General features: G+C 45.4%; 1 protein-coding gene across 12 annotated transcripts in view; it reads right to left on the bottom strand.

Annotated features, from left to right (window-relative positions):
- YEATS2 (YEATS domain containing 2) overlaps nucleotides 1–20182 on the bottom strand; it is a 108689-nt gene that overhangs the window by 3229 nt on the left and 85278 nt on the right. For 8 of the 12 annotated variants that reach the window (XM_045386538.3, XM_065540264.2, XM_074031489.1 and 5 more), the window contains 10 exons: nucleotides 19368–19551; nucleotides 11674–11802; nucleotides 10801–10899; nucleotides 9541–9643; nucleotides 8590–8663; nucleotides 6702–6781; nucleotides 5932–6133; nucleotides 2731–2957; nucleotides 1721–1795; nucleotides 305–378 (listed from right to left, as the gene is read on the bottom strand). In XM_045386538.3, the coding sequence (XP_045242473.2) occupies nucleotides 305–378; nucleotides 1721–1795; nucleotides 2731–2957; nucleotides 5932–6133; nucleotides 6702–6781; nucleotides 8590–8663; nucleotides 9541–9643; nucleotides 10801–10899; nucleotides 11674–11802; nucleotides 19368–19551 (1247 nt within the window). Of the gene's footprint in view, nucleotides 1–304; nucleotides 379–1720; nucleotides 1796–2730; nucleotides 2958–5931; nucleotides 6134–6701; nucleotides 6782–8589; nucleotides 8664–9540; nucleotides 9644–10800; nucleotides 10900–11673; nucleotides 11803–16456; nucleotides 16847–19367; nucleotides 19552–20182 lie in introns of those variants that run through there. The other 4 variants (XM_074031490.1, XM_045386541.2, XM_074031491.1 and 1 more) reach the window with 2 other exon arrangements.

Below are 20182 nucleotides of genomic sequence, written 5' to 3'. Positions count from 1 at the left end.
ACGCTGTTACCTTTAACTGCAAAGCTAATATTTATTCAACCCTGTAATAAAACAGAGTCCTAGGTGTCTGTGAAGTAATGAGGAGGAGGATATAAACCTCTGAGCAAAGCTGAGTGAGCTTTCACAACCGAGGTTCTCTAAAAATGACAGAGCAGACCCTTGAGTTCATCTGTCTCTAAGAGTGTCCTAAGCACTCTCTCCACCTCCTACTGGATTGATGTAAGTATAAAACACCTTCATGGGTAATTCAACTGTTAGGAAAGAGGTATAAGCCTCACACCACGGACTGCAGAGATAGTAATACCTGTTGTGAGAAGCTGTCTGGTATCCAACTGCCAAAGCCTGTCTCAGGATATCATTCACCAGCTGTTCTGTAGCCTACAATGGAAGGTGCTGTTATTCTTCAAATGGCCATCTGCTTGCTGGCAAGAAGGGACGCATCTAACCCCCTCCCTTACCCCAAATGTCTGAAACAACTGCACCTAGGGATTGAAAAGTCCTTAAGAAAAAATTAAAGGTCTCAATAATAGACGATAGTGAGATAAAGGCCATGTTTCCGGGAAATTATGAATTGGAGTGATTTTCATTAATCAGACATTATTCTACTGATTGATTTATTTATTGAGAGATGGAGTCTCACTCTGTTCCTCAGGCTGCAGTGCAGTGGCACGATCTCGGCTCACTGCAACCTCCGCCTCCTGGGTTCAAGCGATTCTCCTGCCTCAGCCTCCCAAGTAGCTTGGATTACTAGGCGAGCACCACCAAGTCCGGCTAATGTTTTATTTTTAGTAGAGATGGGGTTTCACCATGTTGGCCAGGTTGGTCTCAAACTCCTGATTTCAAGTGATCCGCCCGCCTCGGCCTCCCAAAGTGCTGAGATTACAGGCATGAGCCACCGCGCCCAGCCCTAGACATTGTATTTAAGGAAAGCAGTTGTTACTGAGGTATCCCTATTCTTGGGGAGGATCCACAAGGAAAGGAACTCCTGAGCTAGGATCAGGCTGGGGAAGGAGGCTGCGGCATTTTCATCCCCTTGCCAGGGTCAGGACAGTTGGGCTGTTTGCTGTTGTGACATGTACGGAAAATCGTAGGCTTTGTCTCTGCCACCTCCTGAAGCAACGAGTGCACTGACCACCGCCCCCCAGAATGTCTTAGGAGGCACCTGAAACCACGTGGAAAAATATCTTCAGAGCGACTTGAGTACTCAGAGGAAATATAACTTAGTCCATTTAAAAATCAGAAGAAAAAAAACAAAAAGAGAGAAGCCCAAATAAGATGAGAAATTTTTTTTTTTTTTTTTTTTTGAGACGGAGTCTCGCTCTGTTGCCCGGGCTGGAGTATAGTGGCCGGATCTCAGCTCACTGCAAGCTCCGCCTCCCAGGTTCACGCCATTTTCCTGGGTTCACGCCATTCTCCTGCCTCAGCCTCCCGAGTAGCTGGGATTACAGGCGCCCGCCACCTCGCCCAGCTAGTTTTTTGTATTTTTTAGTAGAGACGGGGTTTCACCGTATTAGCAAGGATGGTCTCGATCTCCTGACCTCGTGATCCACCCGTCTCGGCCTCCCAAAGTGCTGGGATTACAGGCTTGAGCCACCGCGCCCGGCCAAGATGAGAAATTTTAAAGCATGTTATCTTTGTTCCTTTTCTGTCCTTGCCCCTTACTCCAAACCTCCTGGGATGCAACCACCATTCCTGGCTGGCGGCCCCCGGAAGCACCCACCTTCAGGATCATGTCCTCCACCACGGACGCATACACGTTCCTGTGGAGCGCCACGGGCTGCAGGGTGATCCCAATCTGGAAAAGCAGAAGACAGCCGTTTGTTCGTATCGCTGCTTTAAAAACGGCCTCTCTCCAAACAAGCATAACTCTCTGACACCCAAAGAGATGCCTGGTTGGAAGAAGGACTCTGCAAACATGCTGGGCAAAATTCACTGGAAAGGAACACGGAATATGACATCTAGACGAATGTTATCTTGTTTTTCCACATTTCTGGCTGATTTCTAAAATTTGACTACAATCCTACTTTAACTCTCAAATCTGCTTCGTGGAAGAACCTGGTTGGGATCTGCCATGAGCTCTGATAAGCGAACACCACTCTGGAAGGTCTGGAATCAAGACTCCAGTGTCCTGTTTGCACTTGGAAACTGCATCTTGCCCATTTTTCATGGCAGCCAATGAAAGCACACTGTCTTTCACCTCAGGCCCTGAGCAACTGACAGATGCTGAAGAGCTGTTAGGCTCCAGCAGGGTGGATAAGTACCTCTCTCCTGTATAATAAGGTAGGTGCATGCCATCTGCACCACAGGCCGGGCACTCAGGACCTATCAACACATCAGGGGAGGATTTTGCACTGACGTGCAACTCAAATATGACACGCCTCATGAGGGAAAGGTGCTTCTACTGAGGCAGATGAGAAAAAATGAGATGAAGAATAATCAACCGTTTCTATCTAGCCAGCTTTGCTTCAAGTCTGCATTCAACAAGCAACCTTTTCACGTGTAATTAGTGTTTCTGCCCAAGGGCTCTGATGCAGGAAGATGGGAGCCCAGAGAGCGCACCTGGGTCAACCAGGCAGAAGGAAGTCAAGCATTTACACCACCAGAAGAGTGCGGGTCTGAGTCTGGGTCTGTGAGGCTGAACATCTGGGTCTGGGTCTGTGAGGCTGAACGTCTGAATGTCCAGCTCTGAGTCTGTTCTGCTGCATGAACTATTAACACCACAACCCCTACCTTCTGTGTGACATCCCCAATAAATTCAGACCCTGGGGTTGGTGGCAGGTAGAACTTGACCTCCTCTTGTTTCTCTTCCTGCTCCTTCTTGATGTTTATCTTTACTGGCTCAGAGAGGCTGAGGATGTCCACCTCCTCCTCATTCTCGGGTTCCCTTTTCTGGAACTGCTGCAGGTCCTCCAGTTTGCGGCAGAGGTTGTCCGCAGAGGAGAACGATGATGGGCACTCTAAATGAAAGCGAGCAGTGTTAAGACAGCTGTGGGGCCAACGGAAGAGGAGTTTCCATCTCCAAGAGACCCATGGTCTGAGGAAGGGGGAAAAGCATCAGCGGAGCTGACCTTCTTTCCAGTTCTAACATTCTATGGATCTGTAATAATGACAACTAGTAATTCATGAGGGAGAAAGGCACAAAGACAGGCATCTTGTGTGTGATCTATGTAAAGCAACTGCCATCTAAGACAAAAGAGTACAGAATTCTCACTTTTACCACCAAATACCAGGCCACCCCCCTCCCTCTGAGTATTAAGGACAGACCTGATTTTTCTACATCTCAAATTTGGAAAATTTAGAAATGCAGAGTGAAGAAAATAAAAAGAATCACCCCTAGTCTCACTGCTCAGAGAGCAGGACTGTTAACATTTCAATGTATATTATGGGTCCAGTTTCTAATAAGGCGATTTATACAAAGCCTAATCAGGAGTGTGAGGACCTTAAGGCCAGGTCTAGGGCACTGGTGCCCTTCCACTTTCTGGATGAGTGTGTGAGGTCCACACCAGGTACAAGATTTAAGGGCACCCAGCTTCTGCCGTTTGGTTTTACTGACTGGGCTCTAACGAGCTCCAGCTGCTCCTCAAGTTATGCTGGATGGCGCTATATCCTGAAAAACCCATTGTTAAGTTGAAAATATCATTTTTTGACTTAGGATATTTTCAACTTACGATGGCCTTATCTGGATGCAATCCCATCAGAAGTCAAGGCCTGTGCTGATGCCTACAGCTTTCAGACCACTGTAAAGTAACAAAATCAAATCACAGGTCAAACCACTGTAGGTCAGGGGCTGTTTGTAATCAGTCAGATTAACAGGAAGCCTAGTACATGCAAGTACTGTACTTTCCACACAGTGTCAGTGAAGCCCGGGGAACATCAATACGGTCTCTGCTCTCCGAGTAGCTTAGACAGCGAAGTCAGACAAGCTCTCATGCTGCTGATATAAAGCGCGGCAGGAGATGAGAGGAGAGGCCATCCTGCATTAGGCTCTCAAGAAGCTTAATGGCAAAAACGGGACTTGCCCCTTTTTTTTGGACACAGTCTTGCGCTGTCACCCAAGCTGGAGAGCAGTGGCATGATTACAGCTCGCTGCAGCCTCAGCCTCTTGGACTCAAACAATCCTCCCGCCTCAGCTTCCCGAGTAGCTGGGACTACAGGCGTGCACCACCATGCCCAGCTAATTTTTGCATTTTTTGTAGAGACAAAGTTTCACCGTGTTGTCCAGGCTAGTCTTGAACTCCTGGGCTCAAACAGTCCTCCTGCCTCAGCCTCCCAAAGTGGGAGGCCACTGAGCCTGGCCCTAAGTCTTAAAGGAACCCCACCTCTGTGCTCCAAGTTTCCTTGGACAGGGAGGCAGAGCTTCTGTTTTCCTACATAAATGGGGCTGGGGGCAGAGAACAACCTTTCTTTTTATTTTATTGAGACAGGGTCTGGCTCTGTTGCCCAGGCTGGAGTGCAGTGGCGTGCTCATGGCTCACCGCAGCCTCAACCCGGGCTCAAGTGATCCCTCTCATCTTAGTCACCCAAGTAGCCGGGACTACAGGCGAGTTACCACACCCAGCTAATTTTTGTATTTTTTGTACGGACAAGGTCCTGCTATGTTGCCTTGGCTGGTCTCAAACTCCTGGAGGCTTAAGCAATCTTGACTTCTCAAAGTGCTGGGATTACAAGCATAAGCCACTATGCCCGGCCCAACGCTTCTTATTCTTGGAGGTGAAACTCAAAATGCTTCTTCTCCCTACATATCTTTAATCCCTTGGTCCTACATCCCATGGCCCTGCAGCAGTGGTCTGTTTTTGTTGTTGCTGTCTTTTTTTTTTTTTTGAGACAGAGTCTTGCTCTGTAGCCCAGGCTGGAGTACAGTGGTGCAATCTCAGCTCACTGCAACCTCTGCCTCCCTGGTTCAAGCAATTTTCCTGCCTCAGCCTCCCGAGTAGCTGGGACCACAGGCGGGCAGCCACCACGCCCGGCTAATTTTTCGTATTTTTAGTAGAGACGGGGTTTCACTGTGTTAGCCAGGATGGTCTTGAACTCCTGACCTTGTGATCCGCCCGCCCCAGCCTCCCAAAGTGCTGGGATTACAGGCGTGAGCCACCGCGCCTGGCCCAGTAGTCTGTTTTTTTTTTTTTTTTTTTTTTTGAGACGGAGTCTCGCTCTGTCGCCCAGGTTGGAGTGCAGTGGCCCGATCTCAGCTCACTGCAAGCTCCACCTCCCGGGTTTACGCCATTCTCCTGCCTCAGCCTCCCGAGTAGCTGGGACTACAGGCGCCCGCCACCTCGCCCGGCTAGTTTTTTGTATTTTTTTTTAGTAGAGACGGGGTTTCACCGTGTTAGCCAGGGTGGTCTCGATTTCCTGACCTCGTGATCCGCCCATCTCGGCCTCCCAAAGTGCTGGGATTACAGGCTTGAGCCACCGCGCCCGGCCTTTTTTTTTTTTTTTTAAAATCATAAAACAATTCATTTCACCTGCAACATTACTAGTTTTCACAAGTGCCTCCCACACTGGGTGGCGGCCTCCAAGCTGGGTTTGGAGATAAAGTAACAGATGAGACACAGGCCTCATCTTCACAGAAGGAGCACAGACTTGTCTGGGGCATTGGGGAGTCCTTAAGGTCACAAAAGATGGGGAAGCTGCTTCGATCTGCAGGAAAGGAGATGGATCAGGAGTCTTCAAAGAAGAAATGATGCCGAGCAGGGACTCCGGAGTGAACAGTGTGAGCCTGCTGCATGGCAAGGGCTGGAACGTTTGTGGCTGGGGCACAACACTTGAGATACCTGGGTACCAACAACTCCACGGGGACTGCATGGTCCCAGGGAGGACATGGCAGGAGGTAGGAAATGCTCTTGTTCTCTACAGCACCTCTTCCAAATCCTCACCTCTAAGCGAATGCCCCTAGGCTTCCAGGCGCTCTGGGCCGTGCCACTGAAGGCTTACCAGGCTCGCTGTCGATCTGGGTCAGCACATCTTCGATGGAGTCCCCGTCATTCCTCAGGCTCTCAGGGTCTGGTGGGGTGTAGCCATGACAGCGGCACCAGTGAGCAATGTGCTTGGTTTTGAGGGGAGTCAGGTGGTGAAATCTCGGATTCTTCTCCAGGATTTCTTGTAAGACTTTTCGCATTGTCATTGCTCTTTGCCACTTAAAAAAAATTTTTTTTGGAACCATAATCAAATCCTTCCACTTAACACAACTACGTTATCATGCAATCATAAATCACCATCCTAACTTAACCTGTTAGAATTTTTTTTTTTTAAGAAAAAACACCTGATTGTGTTACTCCCCACTTAAAAAAAGGAGAACTTCTACCGGCTCCCTAATGCTTATAACTAAAACAGCAACTCCTAGGTTTGGCCCTTAAAGATTTTTACCTGGTCTCAACCTAGGACCTCCCACTTCCCCTCCTACCCCAACTTTCCCTAAACCGACCACAGCACCTTCCCATTGTAAGGACTCAATACGCAAGTTCATTTAAAATTCTGAAACTCAGAAAAAGAGTTAGAAACTGTGAGGGATGTTTCTACCAGTGAAGGAAAAGAAGGCAGGCCTGAAAGTTGGCTGGATACAGGTCTTTGAAAAATGAGACTTTTTTAACTGAAGAAAATCTTCTGCATCAAATATTTCAACAAAATATGCTGCAATCTGTATCTCTGTTCCCTAAGAAAAGGTTTCTGCAGGCAGCCAGAATGAACAGGCAGACGTGGGTTACCTCAGCGGCTCTCCTTTTTCCAATGTTCCAGCCATAGTACTGCTCCACAGACTTTGCAGAAAAGCAGCTGGCATCTTCACCTAGAATGCACATACCCAGCAAATCCTGAGTAAAGCTCTTACGATTCCAATCACATATCATTTGCTGGAGGCAAGCCAGTCACTTCTTCAGACCTCTTTATTGCATGTATGTTCCTTACTGGGCAAGATGCAGCCTAACACAGGAGGGCGTCTCCTCAGAAGAGAAGGCGTCCTGTCGTGTGTACTCAAAGCAACACACCTTCTTGGGAACTTGGCTTCTTTGGTGGAGAAGGTAATCACTGCCACAGGCTATTGAAGTCTGTGGGACTGGCGCTCCACTAGGAGCCCTGGACCTGCCATTAACTCACAAGGTGGCCATGGTAGATGGTGTCTCACTTTGTTGCCCACAAATCTCAGCTCACTGCAACCTCTGCCTCCCGGTTTCAAGCGATTCTCATGCCTCAGCCTCCCGAGTAGCTGGGACTACAGGCATGCACCACCATGCCTGGCTAATTTTTGTATTTTTAGTAGAGATGGGGTTTCACCATGTTGACCAGGCAGGTCTCAAAGTCCTGACCTCAGGTGATCTGCCCACCTCAACCTCTCAAAGTGCTGGGATTACAGGCGTGAGCCACTGCAACCAGCTTGGTTTTCTTATCTATAAATTGAGAAAGCTGGGAAGATAGTATCTGAACTACCTTCCGGCTCTTGTATTCTGTATTTTTAAGGAGAGAGAAAACTGTGTCTCTGTGTGTGTGTGTGTGTGTATGTGTGTGTGTATATATGTGTGTGTGTGTGTATATGTGTATATATATACACGTATGTATATACACGTATGTATACACGTATGTATATACACGTATGTATATACACATATACACATACACACACACACACACAAACACGTATATATGAGAGAGATTTTTTTGTTTGAATTTCTTCTGTCAGGCTGGGAAACTGTCATCAAAAGTTTATTATGAGATACATCAAAATGATCCCCCAAACTTTACCTTAGAAAGAGAGACTACCGCTTTGCTATTACAGTTGGAAAAAATAAGTAGGTGGTCTGTACCTGGCGTACGTGTTCAGAGCCCTACAAATCTGAGTGGCGTGGAGGCTGCCCCTGGCTTCCCTCTGAGTGTGCATAGTGGTCTTGCCCATGAGCATGCTCCTGTGTCCGCAGGCTGCTGGCCCCTCAGCAAGGGTTATTGATTCTATCAAAACAACTGGGGCTAAGCAGCAATTTACTCAATCTAGCTAACGATGGGAGTGACACAGCACACCACTTTGGGAGGTCTTAAAAACTGTGCATTTCTACAGTGTGCAATACTGAGTTTCAGAGGAAAGATGAACGGTCTTAGAGTCAAACAGAACCAGGTTTGTATCCTGTTTCACCACCCATGGCTCTGTGATCTCAAGCAAGTTATTCAACCCTGTTTATCCTCAGTTTCCTCATCTGTAAATGCAGATGACACCAGCTACCACACAGGAGGCTGGGATTATATGAGACAGTGAACGTACCCAGCCTGCACAGGACCTGGTACACTGCAGGCAAACACTAAATGCTTTCCTCACTCATAAACGCCAAATGCTAATACAGAGTTTTAACTGCATACAAAACAATTTATGATTTACATATGAAAAATGTAAAACATTCCTTCTAAAGAACAACACAGTAAAAAGAATAAAAAACTAACTGCATATGAATTCTAAAACCCTTGCAAATGAGCTGTATCTCTAGCTGAAACCTTATAAGGTAACTGCCATTATCAATATTAATTTACAAACCCAAGTGATTTCAGTTGACTCAATACCTTAAATTCACGGCTTTAAAAAATGCACCCCTATATTCAGTGTAATTGTCTTACTTTTTGCAGTGATTAATGGAATCTTCTTTACTACTGCTGTTAAGAGTTGCTGGATAGTCTCTAAATGGTCTATCCTGAGAAGGATAAAAAAAAAATAAGGCAATAAATTAAATACATGTAGCAGTTTCTATAGCCATATGTATGCCATATACTTAATGGATATATTCCATTCTGAGGGAATTATAATGTAAAAACATCATATTAACATGTCTTTCCTTCCATAGATTACCTTCTTTGTAAAGGAAAGGTGTTCTATGCTTAAAAAGAAAATGTCAAGACTAAATAAGATCCCAGGAATGGAAGATTATGCGCGTATTACAGACAGTTAATCTACACCTTAAAATTAAATAGCAATATAATCTTTTTGCAATGTGACTGCTACTAGGGGAGAAAAATTCTGTATGCCCATCTTAGGGTTATTACAGTTCACGCCTCCATCTACCATATTAAAGGGCTAAGTTTCTATTGTCCCCAGCGGTTTGAGATACTTAAAAGTAGCTGGTCAGAAGTGGCTTCCTGATTTAGAAATTACGAAACCTCAGAAAGCATTTTAGAAGAAGCAAAGAGTGTGTATAGCCCATGAAGAGGCAGCTAAGATTAGGCAGGCGTGTGGACACCCAGTCACAAAGCACGTATACACCTGAGTGATGGCTACAGGAGAAATTTTGCGCCCAGGGGCTCAGCAGAGAAAGCCCACGCTGGCAACCTCAACTGAAGGGAGGTCTAATCCCATCTGAGGCTTCTAAGGCTACAAATCAAGTGCCACCTCCAGTCACACCACTGTATAAAATGATGACCCTCAGCTGTGCATCACTTGTCCACTACACAGGCACAGACAGTTCCTCCCATCAAGGGCTTAGAGCTACACACACAACTCTGCACATACTCAGCTGTCACAGGTGTGACAAACACCCAAAGCGGAATTCCTTTAGGAAAGACTGGAAGAATTACTTAATGACATAGTTTCCCAGCTCAGAACTTTCTTCTGTTTTCACTGCTGTCTGACCCTCCTGAGAGAGGCAGCTCGGCCCAGGTGTTTCTGGTTCAGTCTTCACTACAAGGCAAGAGCAACAAAGAGGCAGCTGTTAGGGGTTAGCAGTGGAAGGACATGTGCAGGCACAAACAAAGCTCCTGCAGTGAAGCTCAGCAAGGAAACTGCCACTCCAGCTGTTGCGGGGACACAGCCAGGGGACTGAGATGGCTCCTATCATCCCAGGGTCATCAGACAAGGGAAGAACTGTTAGCCTGGGTCTCAGGGGGGACAACTCCAGCCTCATGACAGGGCGGGGGCAATAAAATGGCTCCTCAGATATTTCTTAAAGGGCCACCCATACTGCTGTGTAAGATCCCTCACCCCCTCCCCACACATGTGATTTAACAATGCTACATTGAAGTACAATGCTGGTTTGTTCTAAGTTCTAATATTGTGACCTTTCCAATATCATCTCTCCAGCTAGTTTATCAACTTGCAGCATTATCTTAGCGTTCTGAGACACAAGGCAGAAAGCAAAAATCAGATCGCCTGTGCTTGGACACTGATGTTATCAATGTCAGCGTGTTGCTCTAATCCACCGTGCTATCCTGATCTACTCTTGTGGGCGGAAATGTCTCCCACTGCCAGCTCGCCAAAGTCTGGCCCCTACCTAAACCTCCTTTACCACAACTATACTCCCCAAATGAGTCCCTCTAACTTGCCACTTCTCCAAAGGGGAAGCTGAGTCTTTGTCTCTCTTGTGCCCTTAATCTGGCATACCCCTTGACTCCCCACAGCTAAAAAACCTCTACTCTTTTAAAGTCCAGGTTATAATCCATGGTCAATACAAAGTCTTGCCCTTCTCCACACCCCCTGCCAACCCTGATCAGACATCCCAAACTGCAATATTTCAGCAATCATTTCCCTGGCCACATGTCTTGTGTTTATCAATGATTGCTTGCTGTCTACAGCAATTCTTTTCAACCTTATTATAAATTTATTAAAGGGTAGAAATGATCCTTTATACATCTCTGTGTTTCCCTCAATGTTAAGTCTACCATATGAGTATTTAGGACACATTTGCCAAGTGGTTGATTTGCAAATGCTGAAAATTCAAAAGATTCAGATTATGGTAATGTCCTGCATAAAACTTCTGGACATCAGAAGAGAACGTGAACGACAACAAAAAAGATAAACAACAAAACTTCTGGACAAGAACTCTGTGAGATCCTATGTACCTTTTGCAACAGCTGCTGGAGCAGAGCTGGGGACAAGTGGAGTTGGGGCAGCTACAGGCAGAATGGCAGGTGGCTTGCTGGTAGAAAATGACTGAACCACTAAAGGGAGAAAAGGAGGGAGGGATATAACAAATACAGAGATTATTTTTAATGAAGGTGATCTAACTCCCAGGTGATAACCCCACATGAGACGAACAGCACACAGACAACTTGAGGACAACAGGAATTGCAAAGTCCCTTTTTACTAGTGGGTGATTATTAGGTATGAGGGTAACTGAGGTATATCTTCAACTGTAGAAACAGGAGCCTGTCACTAAACTAAGAAAGTAACAAGCCAGGCCAGGCACAGTGGCTCACGCCTGTAATCCCAGTACTTTGGGGGGCCAAGGCAGGTGGATCTTCTGAGGTCAGGAGTTCAAGACCAGACTGGGCAACATGGTGAAACCCCGTCTTTACTAAAAAAATACAAAAATTAGCCAGCTACTCAGGAGACTGAGGCATGAGAACTGCTTGAACCCAGGAGGCGGAGGTTGCAGTGAGCCGAGATCTTGCCACTGCACTCCACCCTTGGCGACAGAGCAAAACTCTGTTTCAAAAAAAAAAAGGAAAGGAAAACAACAATCCAATTAATGTAAATTCTTATAAACACTTAAAATATTCCCCCTTCAACTCAACTTTAGATAAGGGCAGCTATTTAGAAGCCAACGAACATTTGGGTTTTGAGTCCTGGCGTTGGAGCCCTAGCATTCAAGGTGCAGGGAGTACCGTGATAGCTGAAGGGTGGCTGTACATGGGCAGAGCAGTCACCACCTGGTAAATGCTGAGATACGTGGAAGCGGCCACAGCACAGAGGCCCGTGGGCAAGGCACTCACCTTTATTCACAGGCATCAGGATCGTCTGCACCCCTCCAGACGTGTTTACGCTGAGTGGTTTGAGCTGGCTGGGAATCGTCAGGACTGCCTGCTGGGGACTGGCTTGGCTGGAGTGAATCTTTAACAGTCCTAGAACAAATTGGAAGACAAGGCCACGCTGAAGGTCAGGTGCTTCGGGAAAGTCCCTTATCCTCTGTGCCACCCATATTTTGTCATGGAGGAAGTTACCTTCCAGTAAACAAAAGAGCGAGAAGCAGGAGGCAACGGATGCTGTGGATTTCACAATAAAACATCGGCATGACAATAATTGTTTATTTATTTACTTTTTGAGATGGAGTCTCGCTGTGTCGCCCAGGCTGACACGATCTTGGCTTACTGCAACCTCTGCCTCCCAGGTTCAAGTGATTTTCCTGCCTTGGCCTCCCAAAGTGCTAGGATTACAGATATGAGCCACCGTGCCCAGCCCCTATTTATTTTTATTTTTAGAGACAGGCTGTCTCCCAGGTTGAAAAGTGCAATGGTACGATCATAGCTCATTGTAACCTTGAACTCCTGGGCTCAAGCGATCCTCCTGTCTCAGCTTCCAGAGTAGCTGGGACTACAGGCATGCCATGACACACAGCTAATTTTTAATTTGTTTCTGTAGAGATGGGGTCTTGCTTTGTTGCCCAGGCTGGTCTTGAAACTCCTGGCCTCGGGCGATTCTCCCACCACGGCTTCCCAAAGCACTGGGATTTTTTTTTTTTTTTGAGTCGGATCTCGCTCTGTCGCCCAGGCTGGAGTGCAACGGTGCCATCTTGGCTCACTGCAACCTCCATCTCCAAGGTTCAAGCGATTCTCCTGCCTAGGCCTCCTGAGTAGCTGGGATTACAGGCACGTGCCACCACGCCCAGCTAATTTTTGTATTTTTAGTAGAGACGGGGTTTCACCATGTTGGCCAGGCTGGTCTCGAACTCCTAACCTCAAGTGATCCACTCACCTCAGCCTCTCAGCTGGGATTACAGGCATGAGCCACCGCACCTGGCCAGCAATGGGATTATAGATGTGAACCACTGTGCCTGGCCATAATGATGGAAAGTATCCTTGTACCACAACCATGAAGTAACATATTTTTTCTAGTAAAAAGGATAAAAAGTCACCCAAAATCCTACCGCAGAGATAATCAATACTAATGTTTTCAGATAGTACTCTTCCATGTTTGTTTTCTATGACAATTTGTTTTGCACATAGCTCTGATGTGTACAAAATTTTGGATTTTGTACACAGTTCTAGATATAAAATTCTGTGTTTTGATATCAAACATTGTCATTATCCTACTTAAAAACCTATGCTGGCTCCTGATTGCCTAAAACATATTTCCAAAATTAGCTTCAAGCATTCAAGGTCCATTTTAATCTGGTCCCAATGTATGCACATCTCCTTCCCACTGTCCCTACGTATCTAGTATGTCCATCTGTCTACACACCACACCTCATCATTTCCTAGCTCTGTGCAGCCCTTGTTTTTCAAACATCAGATGTTCTCTATGGTTTTAGAAAGGATCACTTTCTCTCATTTTATTTTAAAGGTGATTTCCATATTCCCATTTCCATGTAAAACTGTTCTAGGCATTCAGAGGGCCACTTAAAAAATCACAAAGGGCCTTTACTGTGAAGGAGTATACAAGGCACAAACAATACAAACACGTTTTAAGAAATACTTAAAAACAGTGGTCAGGCATGGTGGCTCACGCCTGTAATCCCAGCACCTTGGGAGGGCGAGGCAGCTGGACCACCTGAGGTCAGGAGTTCGAGACCAGCCTGGCCAACATGGTGAAACCCTGTCTCTACCAAAAATACAAAAAAAATAGCCGGGCATGATGGCAGGCGCCTGTAAAACAAGCTACTTGGGAGGCTGAAGCAGGAAAACCACTTGAACTCGGGAGGCAGAGGTTTCAGTAAGCCAAGATCACGCCACTGCACTCCAGCCTGGGCAATAAGAGCAGAAACTCCGTCGCGGAAAAAAAAAAAAAACACCCAGCATCAGGAGCTAAAGATACTTTAAGGCATTGGAAAGCAGCTGGTCTGAGCTAAGGAAAGGAATAATCTTAAATACTTTCTAGAACAAGGCCTTAAATAAACAAAATCTTTCTTTGGAATAGAAGAGTGTTAAATCAGTCAGGTAGTAATACTTCCTGAGACATGATGTTGAGGAGTTTAACAACGATCTGAAGTTTCCATATTTTTATGCATGCTGACCAGCTGACAAGTTAAAAAGTACTAAAAGGCTTATATAAACATAGCCAACTCCCATTCCACCTCCCTATTTTCATCTAGTTCCCTGCTGGTATCTACTTTAATCCCTTTTGGTTCTTTTTATTAATATTTATCTCAGTATATGTAAAAGAATGTGTAGGGCCAGGTGCAGCGGCTTACACCTGTAACCCCAGCACTTTGGGAGGCCAAGAAGGGAGGACTGGTTGAGGCCAGGAGTTTGAGACCAGCCTAGGCAACAAAGCAAGACCCCGTCTCTAAAAAAACAACAAACAAAATTAGTCCCGTGTAGTGGCATGCCCCTGTAATGCCAGCCACTTGGGAGGCTGAGGTGGGAGGACAGCCTGAACCCAGGAGTTCAGAGGCTACAATGAGCTATGATCATGCCCCTGCACTCCAGCCTGGATAACACAGCAAGACCCTGCTCTAACAATAAAACAAAAATAATTTAAAAAGGAATGTATTCATAATAGGCCTTGATTCATCAATTTTTAATTTTACCTACTGATTTACTATTAGGGTAGTTGGTTTTTTTTGTTTTGCTTTGTTTTGTTTTTTTGTTGAGACACTGTCTTGCTGTCACCCAGGCTGGAGTGCAGTGATGCAAGTGATCATGGCTCACTGCAACCTCGACCTCCTAGGGTGAAGTGATCCTCCCACCTCAGCCTCCCGAGTAGCTGGGACTACAGGCACAACTACCACACCCAGCTAATTTTTTTTTTTAAGAGATGGGGTCTTGCAGCATTGCCCAGGCTTGTCTCAAACTCCCAGGCTCAAGCGATCCGCTTGCCTTGGCCTCCCAAACTGCTGAGATTACAGTTGTAAGCCACAGCAGCTGGCCCCTAGATGGGGTCTTCAGTGGCTTCCCCCAGAGTCAAAGTCAAATCTAGCCCCTAGATGGGGCCCAGAAAAGGTATAAAAAGTTCCCCCTTTAAGGCACTTATATACCCTTTCTTCCCTATACAGATATTCTCTTACAATGGTTGATTGGAGTTTTTTACTTTGGCATAGTATGAAAGTCACAGGCACTCAGTAGAAACTGTACCTCTCTTGTGATGCTGGGCAGTGGCAGTGAGCCACAGTCCCCGGCCAGTCATGCATTTTTTTCCATTTAGAATATTTTCACCTTACGGCCAGGCGCGGTGGCTCACGCCTGTAATCCCAGCACTTTCGGAGGCCAAGGTAGGCAGATCATGAGGTCAGGATATGAAGACCATCCTGGCTAACACTGTGGAACCCTGTCTCTACTACAACTACAAAAAATTAGCCGGGCATGGTGGCAGGTGCCTGTAGTCCCAGCTACTTGGGAGGCTGAGGCAGGAGAATGGTGTGAACCCGGGAGGCAGAGCTTGCAGTAAGCCAAGATCGCACCACTGCACTCCAGCCTGGGTGACAGAGCGCGACTCCGTCTCAAAAAAAAAAAAATTTTCACCTTACAACAGCTGACTGGGACTAACCCCATCCCATATTTCAGGAATGTCTTTGGAGAGGGTACACAGGAAATACATTTCAAACTTTGCCTGTCAGAAATAGTTTTACCCTCACTCTGTAATGAGCTCCTTAACTAGAGAATTCTAGACTGAAAGTAATGTTCTTGCATTTTGAAAAGCAGTAGTATGCTAGCTTCTAGCACTGCCACTGAGAAGCTCAATGATAATGTAATTTCTGAAATTTTCAATTTCTTTACCCTGTGCCTTTTGAAACTGGCAGTTCATGCCCTTCACTTCTGGGAAAGATCCTTGTCTGGCCAGAGCTCCCTAATACATCACTAAATTTTCTTTCTTAGTATCTACTTCCTGGTCCATTCCCTGCTTCCACCTCGTGCCCCAGAGCTTACTGTCAATACTACACCAATGATCCTGTTAAAAGGTAAGGCAGATCATATTCCACCTTAGCTTAAAACCCTTCAGTGGCTTCCCCCAGAGTCAAAGTTCCAACACCCCACACAGGCCCTGTGTGCTCTGACGGAATCTTCTCGTGCTCTCTCCCTTGCTCATGCAGCTTCTGTCCCAACCAGACCTTGTTTAACGCAGTTTATGATGCACACAAAAAACTTAATTGAAAAACTGCTAGTTATAAGTAGGAAACAGTTTGATCCTTTTATGAAAATGTGGGCTGGGTGCAGTGGCTCACGCCTGCAATCCTAGCACTTTGGGAGGCCGAGGCGGGTGGATCACCTGAGGTCGGGAGTTCGAGACCAGCCTGATCAACATGGTGAAACCCCATCTCTACTAAAAATACAAAAATCAGTGGGATGTGGTGGCACATGCCTGTAATCCCAGCTACTCAAGAGGCTGACACAGGAGAATCGCTGGAACTCAGAAGGCAGAGGTTGCAGTGAGCCAAGATTGTTCCACTGCATTCCAGCCTGGGCGACAAGAACAAAATTCCGTCTCAAAAAAAGAAAGAAAGAAAATGTGATATGGAAAGTTCCAGCAGCAGCAGCATCTTAGGAAACTAGAATTTACAGCAGGGAGACTTCATCTACTACATGCCAAAAACATGATCAGAAAAGAGACAAGGGAAGGGCATTCATTATTATAATAATTCCTTTTATTTCTACAATTTCTACTCCAGTATCCAACACAGGGCCTCAAATAAAACATTCAGTTAGTAGAGAACAAGCACTCCCTATACTAGAAGTTGGTCGATTTTAACAGGGAGGTAGAAATCAAGAGAAAAATATAATCAGCCTTAATTTTTTGTTCTCTATCCAAAAAACAAGACATGAGGGGCTTGGTGTGGAGCCACATATGAATGAAGTAATAATAGTAATAACAACAACATCCACAGCCTCTTATCCAAAGGCAGTAAGGGGTGTGTCTGCACGCGTGTGTGCATGCGTGCGTGTGTGTGTGTATCTCGGTGATATTCAGTTTTTCCGGTAGACCAGTGCCAGCCGTATGCTGGCTGGTATCAATCTGCAACAAGATAATAGAGTAGAAACTTTAACAGTTTGATAGTGCTGCGACATTTTAATTATATTTTACAGAAGTATCTATCTGTACCAGATCGTAGAAAAACAAAACCAAAACTGATCATTCAAGTTTGAGAAGCAAAGCCGTATATATTATCAGCTTTCTGGCAGCTGAGACAGTATGATGTAATCAAACACATCAATATTCTATGGCAAAACACACAAATATTCACATTAAATAATATAAACATGCTGTCAATGGAGGTCTAATTGTGCCCCAAAATTAGTTATAAAAAATAAAATCTCTGGCCAGGCATGGTGGCTCATGCCTGTAATCCCAGCACTTTGGGAGGCCGAGGCAGGTGGATCACCTGAGGTCAGGAGTTCAAGACCAGCCTGGCCAACCTGGTAAAACCGTCTCTACAAAAATTAGCCAGGCATGATGGCAGGTGCCTTTAATCCCAGCTACTCGAGAAGCTGAGGCAGGAGAATTGCTTGAATCCGGGAGGCAGAGATTGCAGTGAGCGGAGATCATGCCACTGCACTCCAGCCTGGGCGACAGAGCAAGACTCCATCAAAATAATAATAATAATAATAATAATAATAACAACAACATAGGCCGGGCGCGGTGGCTCAAGCCTGTAATCCCAGCACTTTGGGAGGCCGAGACGGGTGGATCACGAGGTCAGGAGATCGAGACCATCCTGGCTAACACGGTGAAACCCCGTCTCTACTAAACATACAAAAAACTAGCCGGGCGAGGTGGCGAGCGCCTGTAGTCCCAGCTACTCGGGAGGCTGAGGAAGGAGAATGGCGTAAACCCGGGAGGCGGAGCTTGCAGTGAGCAGAGATCCGGCCACCTCACTCCAGCCTGGGTGACAGAGCGAGACTCCGTCTCAAAAAAAAAAAAAAAAAAAAAGAAAAAAAAACAACAACAACAACAATAATAATAATATAATACAATACAATATAATCTTGCAGCCATAAAAAAGAATGAGTTCATGTCCTTTGCAGGGATATGGATGAAGCTGGAAACCATCATTCTCATCAGCAAACTAACACAGGAACAGAAAACCAAATACCACATGTTCTCACTCGTAAGTGGGAACTGAACAATGAGAACAGTTGGACACAGGGAGGGGAACATCACATACCGGGGCCTGTCGGGGGGTGCGGGGCAAGGAGAGGGAGAGCATTAGGACAAATATCTAATGTATGCAGGGCTTAAAACCTACATGATGGGTTGACAGGTGCAGCAAACCACCATGGCACATGTACACTTATGTAACAAACCTGGACGTTCTGCACATGCATCCCAGAACTTAAAGTAAAATTTAAAAAAATAAAATCTTTGGTTTTCACAGCTTTTGGGATTTTAGAATTGCAGATAAAGGATTATGGACTAACAACAAAAATGATGACACATGATAATGGCAGAGGCAATTGTTTATATAATGGCCACTATACACCAGACAGTATTCTAAGCACAGATATATTATATATTACTAACCCATTTAAACCTCTCGACTTCATGAAGTAGGTATTATTATCAATCTCATTTACAGGTGAGAAACTGAAGCAAATCACTTCCACTAGCCCATCTGGTCTTAGGACGCGTGCTCTCTGTTACTCAGAAGCAAAAGGTACACTTTTCTGAGGCCCTCTAGTGCAGGCACAAAGACACCATAGCTGTTACCGGATCTCCAGCCTATCATTCTAACACTAGCCAACATAATAACTAATGTTAAAAATTATGATTTAGAGTCACCAAGGCTAAGATATATTTTATATACTTTGTTTATGAAAGCAAAGAAAGCTATACATTTTATAGTGAATTCTATTCAACACTGATTATAGGAAAAAAGAAATTAGTACTTTAAGGAAAGCAAACTCTTGGCTCTCTGCAAAATTACATTATAAAAAAAGCTAAAATACCTAGTAGGGTTCTGCGTGGCTAAGGTTTTATTATATCATTCAAAAATTCAAATAGTAACTTTCAAATGATAATTTAAAGTCTCAGACAAAATCTGATATGTAGATTTTTAAACAAAAATAATTTATCTAAAAAGTAGCTGTTCAAAAAATGCTGCTGGATTAATTACTTTTAACAATTTATTATACAAAATATTGCTTAAGACCCTCCAAAAAACAGCTGGGCACAGTGGCTCACGCCTATAGTCCCAGCACTTTGAGAGGCCGAGGGGGGTGGATCACCTGAGCTCAGGAGTTTGAGACCAGCCTGGACAACATGGTGAAACCCCATCTCTACCAAAAACACAAAAAATTAGCTGGGTGTGATGTGTGCCTGTGGTCCCAGACACTCAAGAGGCTCAGGTGGGAGGATGGCTTGAGCCTGGAAGGCAGAGGTTGCAGTGAGTCAAGAAACTGTGATATTGCGCTCTAGCTTTGGCAACAGAGTGAGATGCTATCTCAAACAAACAAACAAACAAACAAACAAGATCTTCCAAAAATATTCTAGCCCTATGACAGAAAAGAGGGAGAAATAATATCACAATGAAACTCACCTGATACTGTGGCTTTCCCAGAGATGGGGTTTGGTGTGGGCACGAGGGACGTGGCGCTGACGACGGTGGGGGTGGCAGCCTTGCAGGTTCCCACGGTGGTCTGGCTCACACACACTTGCGGCTGCCCAGAAGTTTTCGTTACAGAACTGACCGTAGATGAAGACATGGGAGCCATTCCCTCAGACTGCTCACCCATGGGGCCAGAAACAACACAATTCAGGAAGGAAGTAGAGTGAGTGACTAAGAGCAGTGATGGCCACACAGCACACACACTAAGTATCATCTATTAGGTGTTAGTGACTACTTAGTAAATGCCATACCATTTAAAAAAGATTACTTCTGTAGTTCAATGGTTCCTGTACTTTTACATTTCATGGACCAAGAAAATTTAAAAAACATAAAACAAGGAAGTATCATAGGGTGATCATATTTTTTAAATTCACCACCTATTATATCCCTTTATATATATATATATATATATATATTTTTTTTTTTTTTTTTTTGAGACAGAGTCTCGCTCTGTCGCCCAGGCTGGAGTGCAGTGGCGCGATCTCCGCTCACTGCAAGCTCCGCTGCCTCCTGGGTTCACGCCATTCTCCTACCTCAGCCTCCCTAGAAGCTGGGACTACAGGTGCCCGCCACCACACCCGGCTAATTTTTTTGTATTTTTTTTAGTAGAGATGGGGTTTCACCGTGTTCGCCAGGATGGTCTCGATCTCCTGACCTCGTGATCCGCCCGCCTCAGCCTCCCAAAGTGCTGGGATTACAGGCGTGAGCCACTGCGCCTGGCCTATATCCCTTTATAAAAGGCAATT

Source organism: Macaca fascicularis, chromosome 2, assembly GCF_037993035.2.
Source record: "Macaca fascicularis isolate 582-1 chromosome 2, T2T-MFA8v1.1".
Classification (NCBI taxonomy): domain Eukaryota; kingdom Metazoa; phylum Chordata; class Mammalia; order Primates; family Cercopithecidae; genus Macaca; species Macaca fascicularis.
Note: the sequence above shows the minus strand (reverse complement) of the source record. Positions and strands in the feature narration are given on the sequence as shown.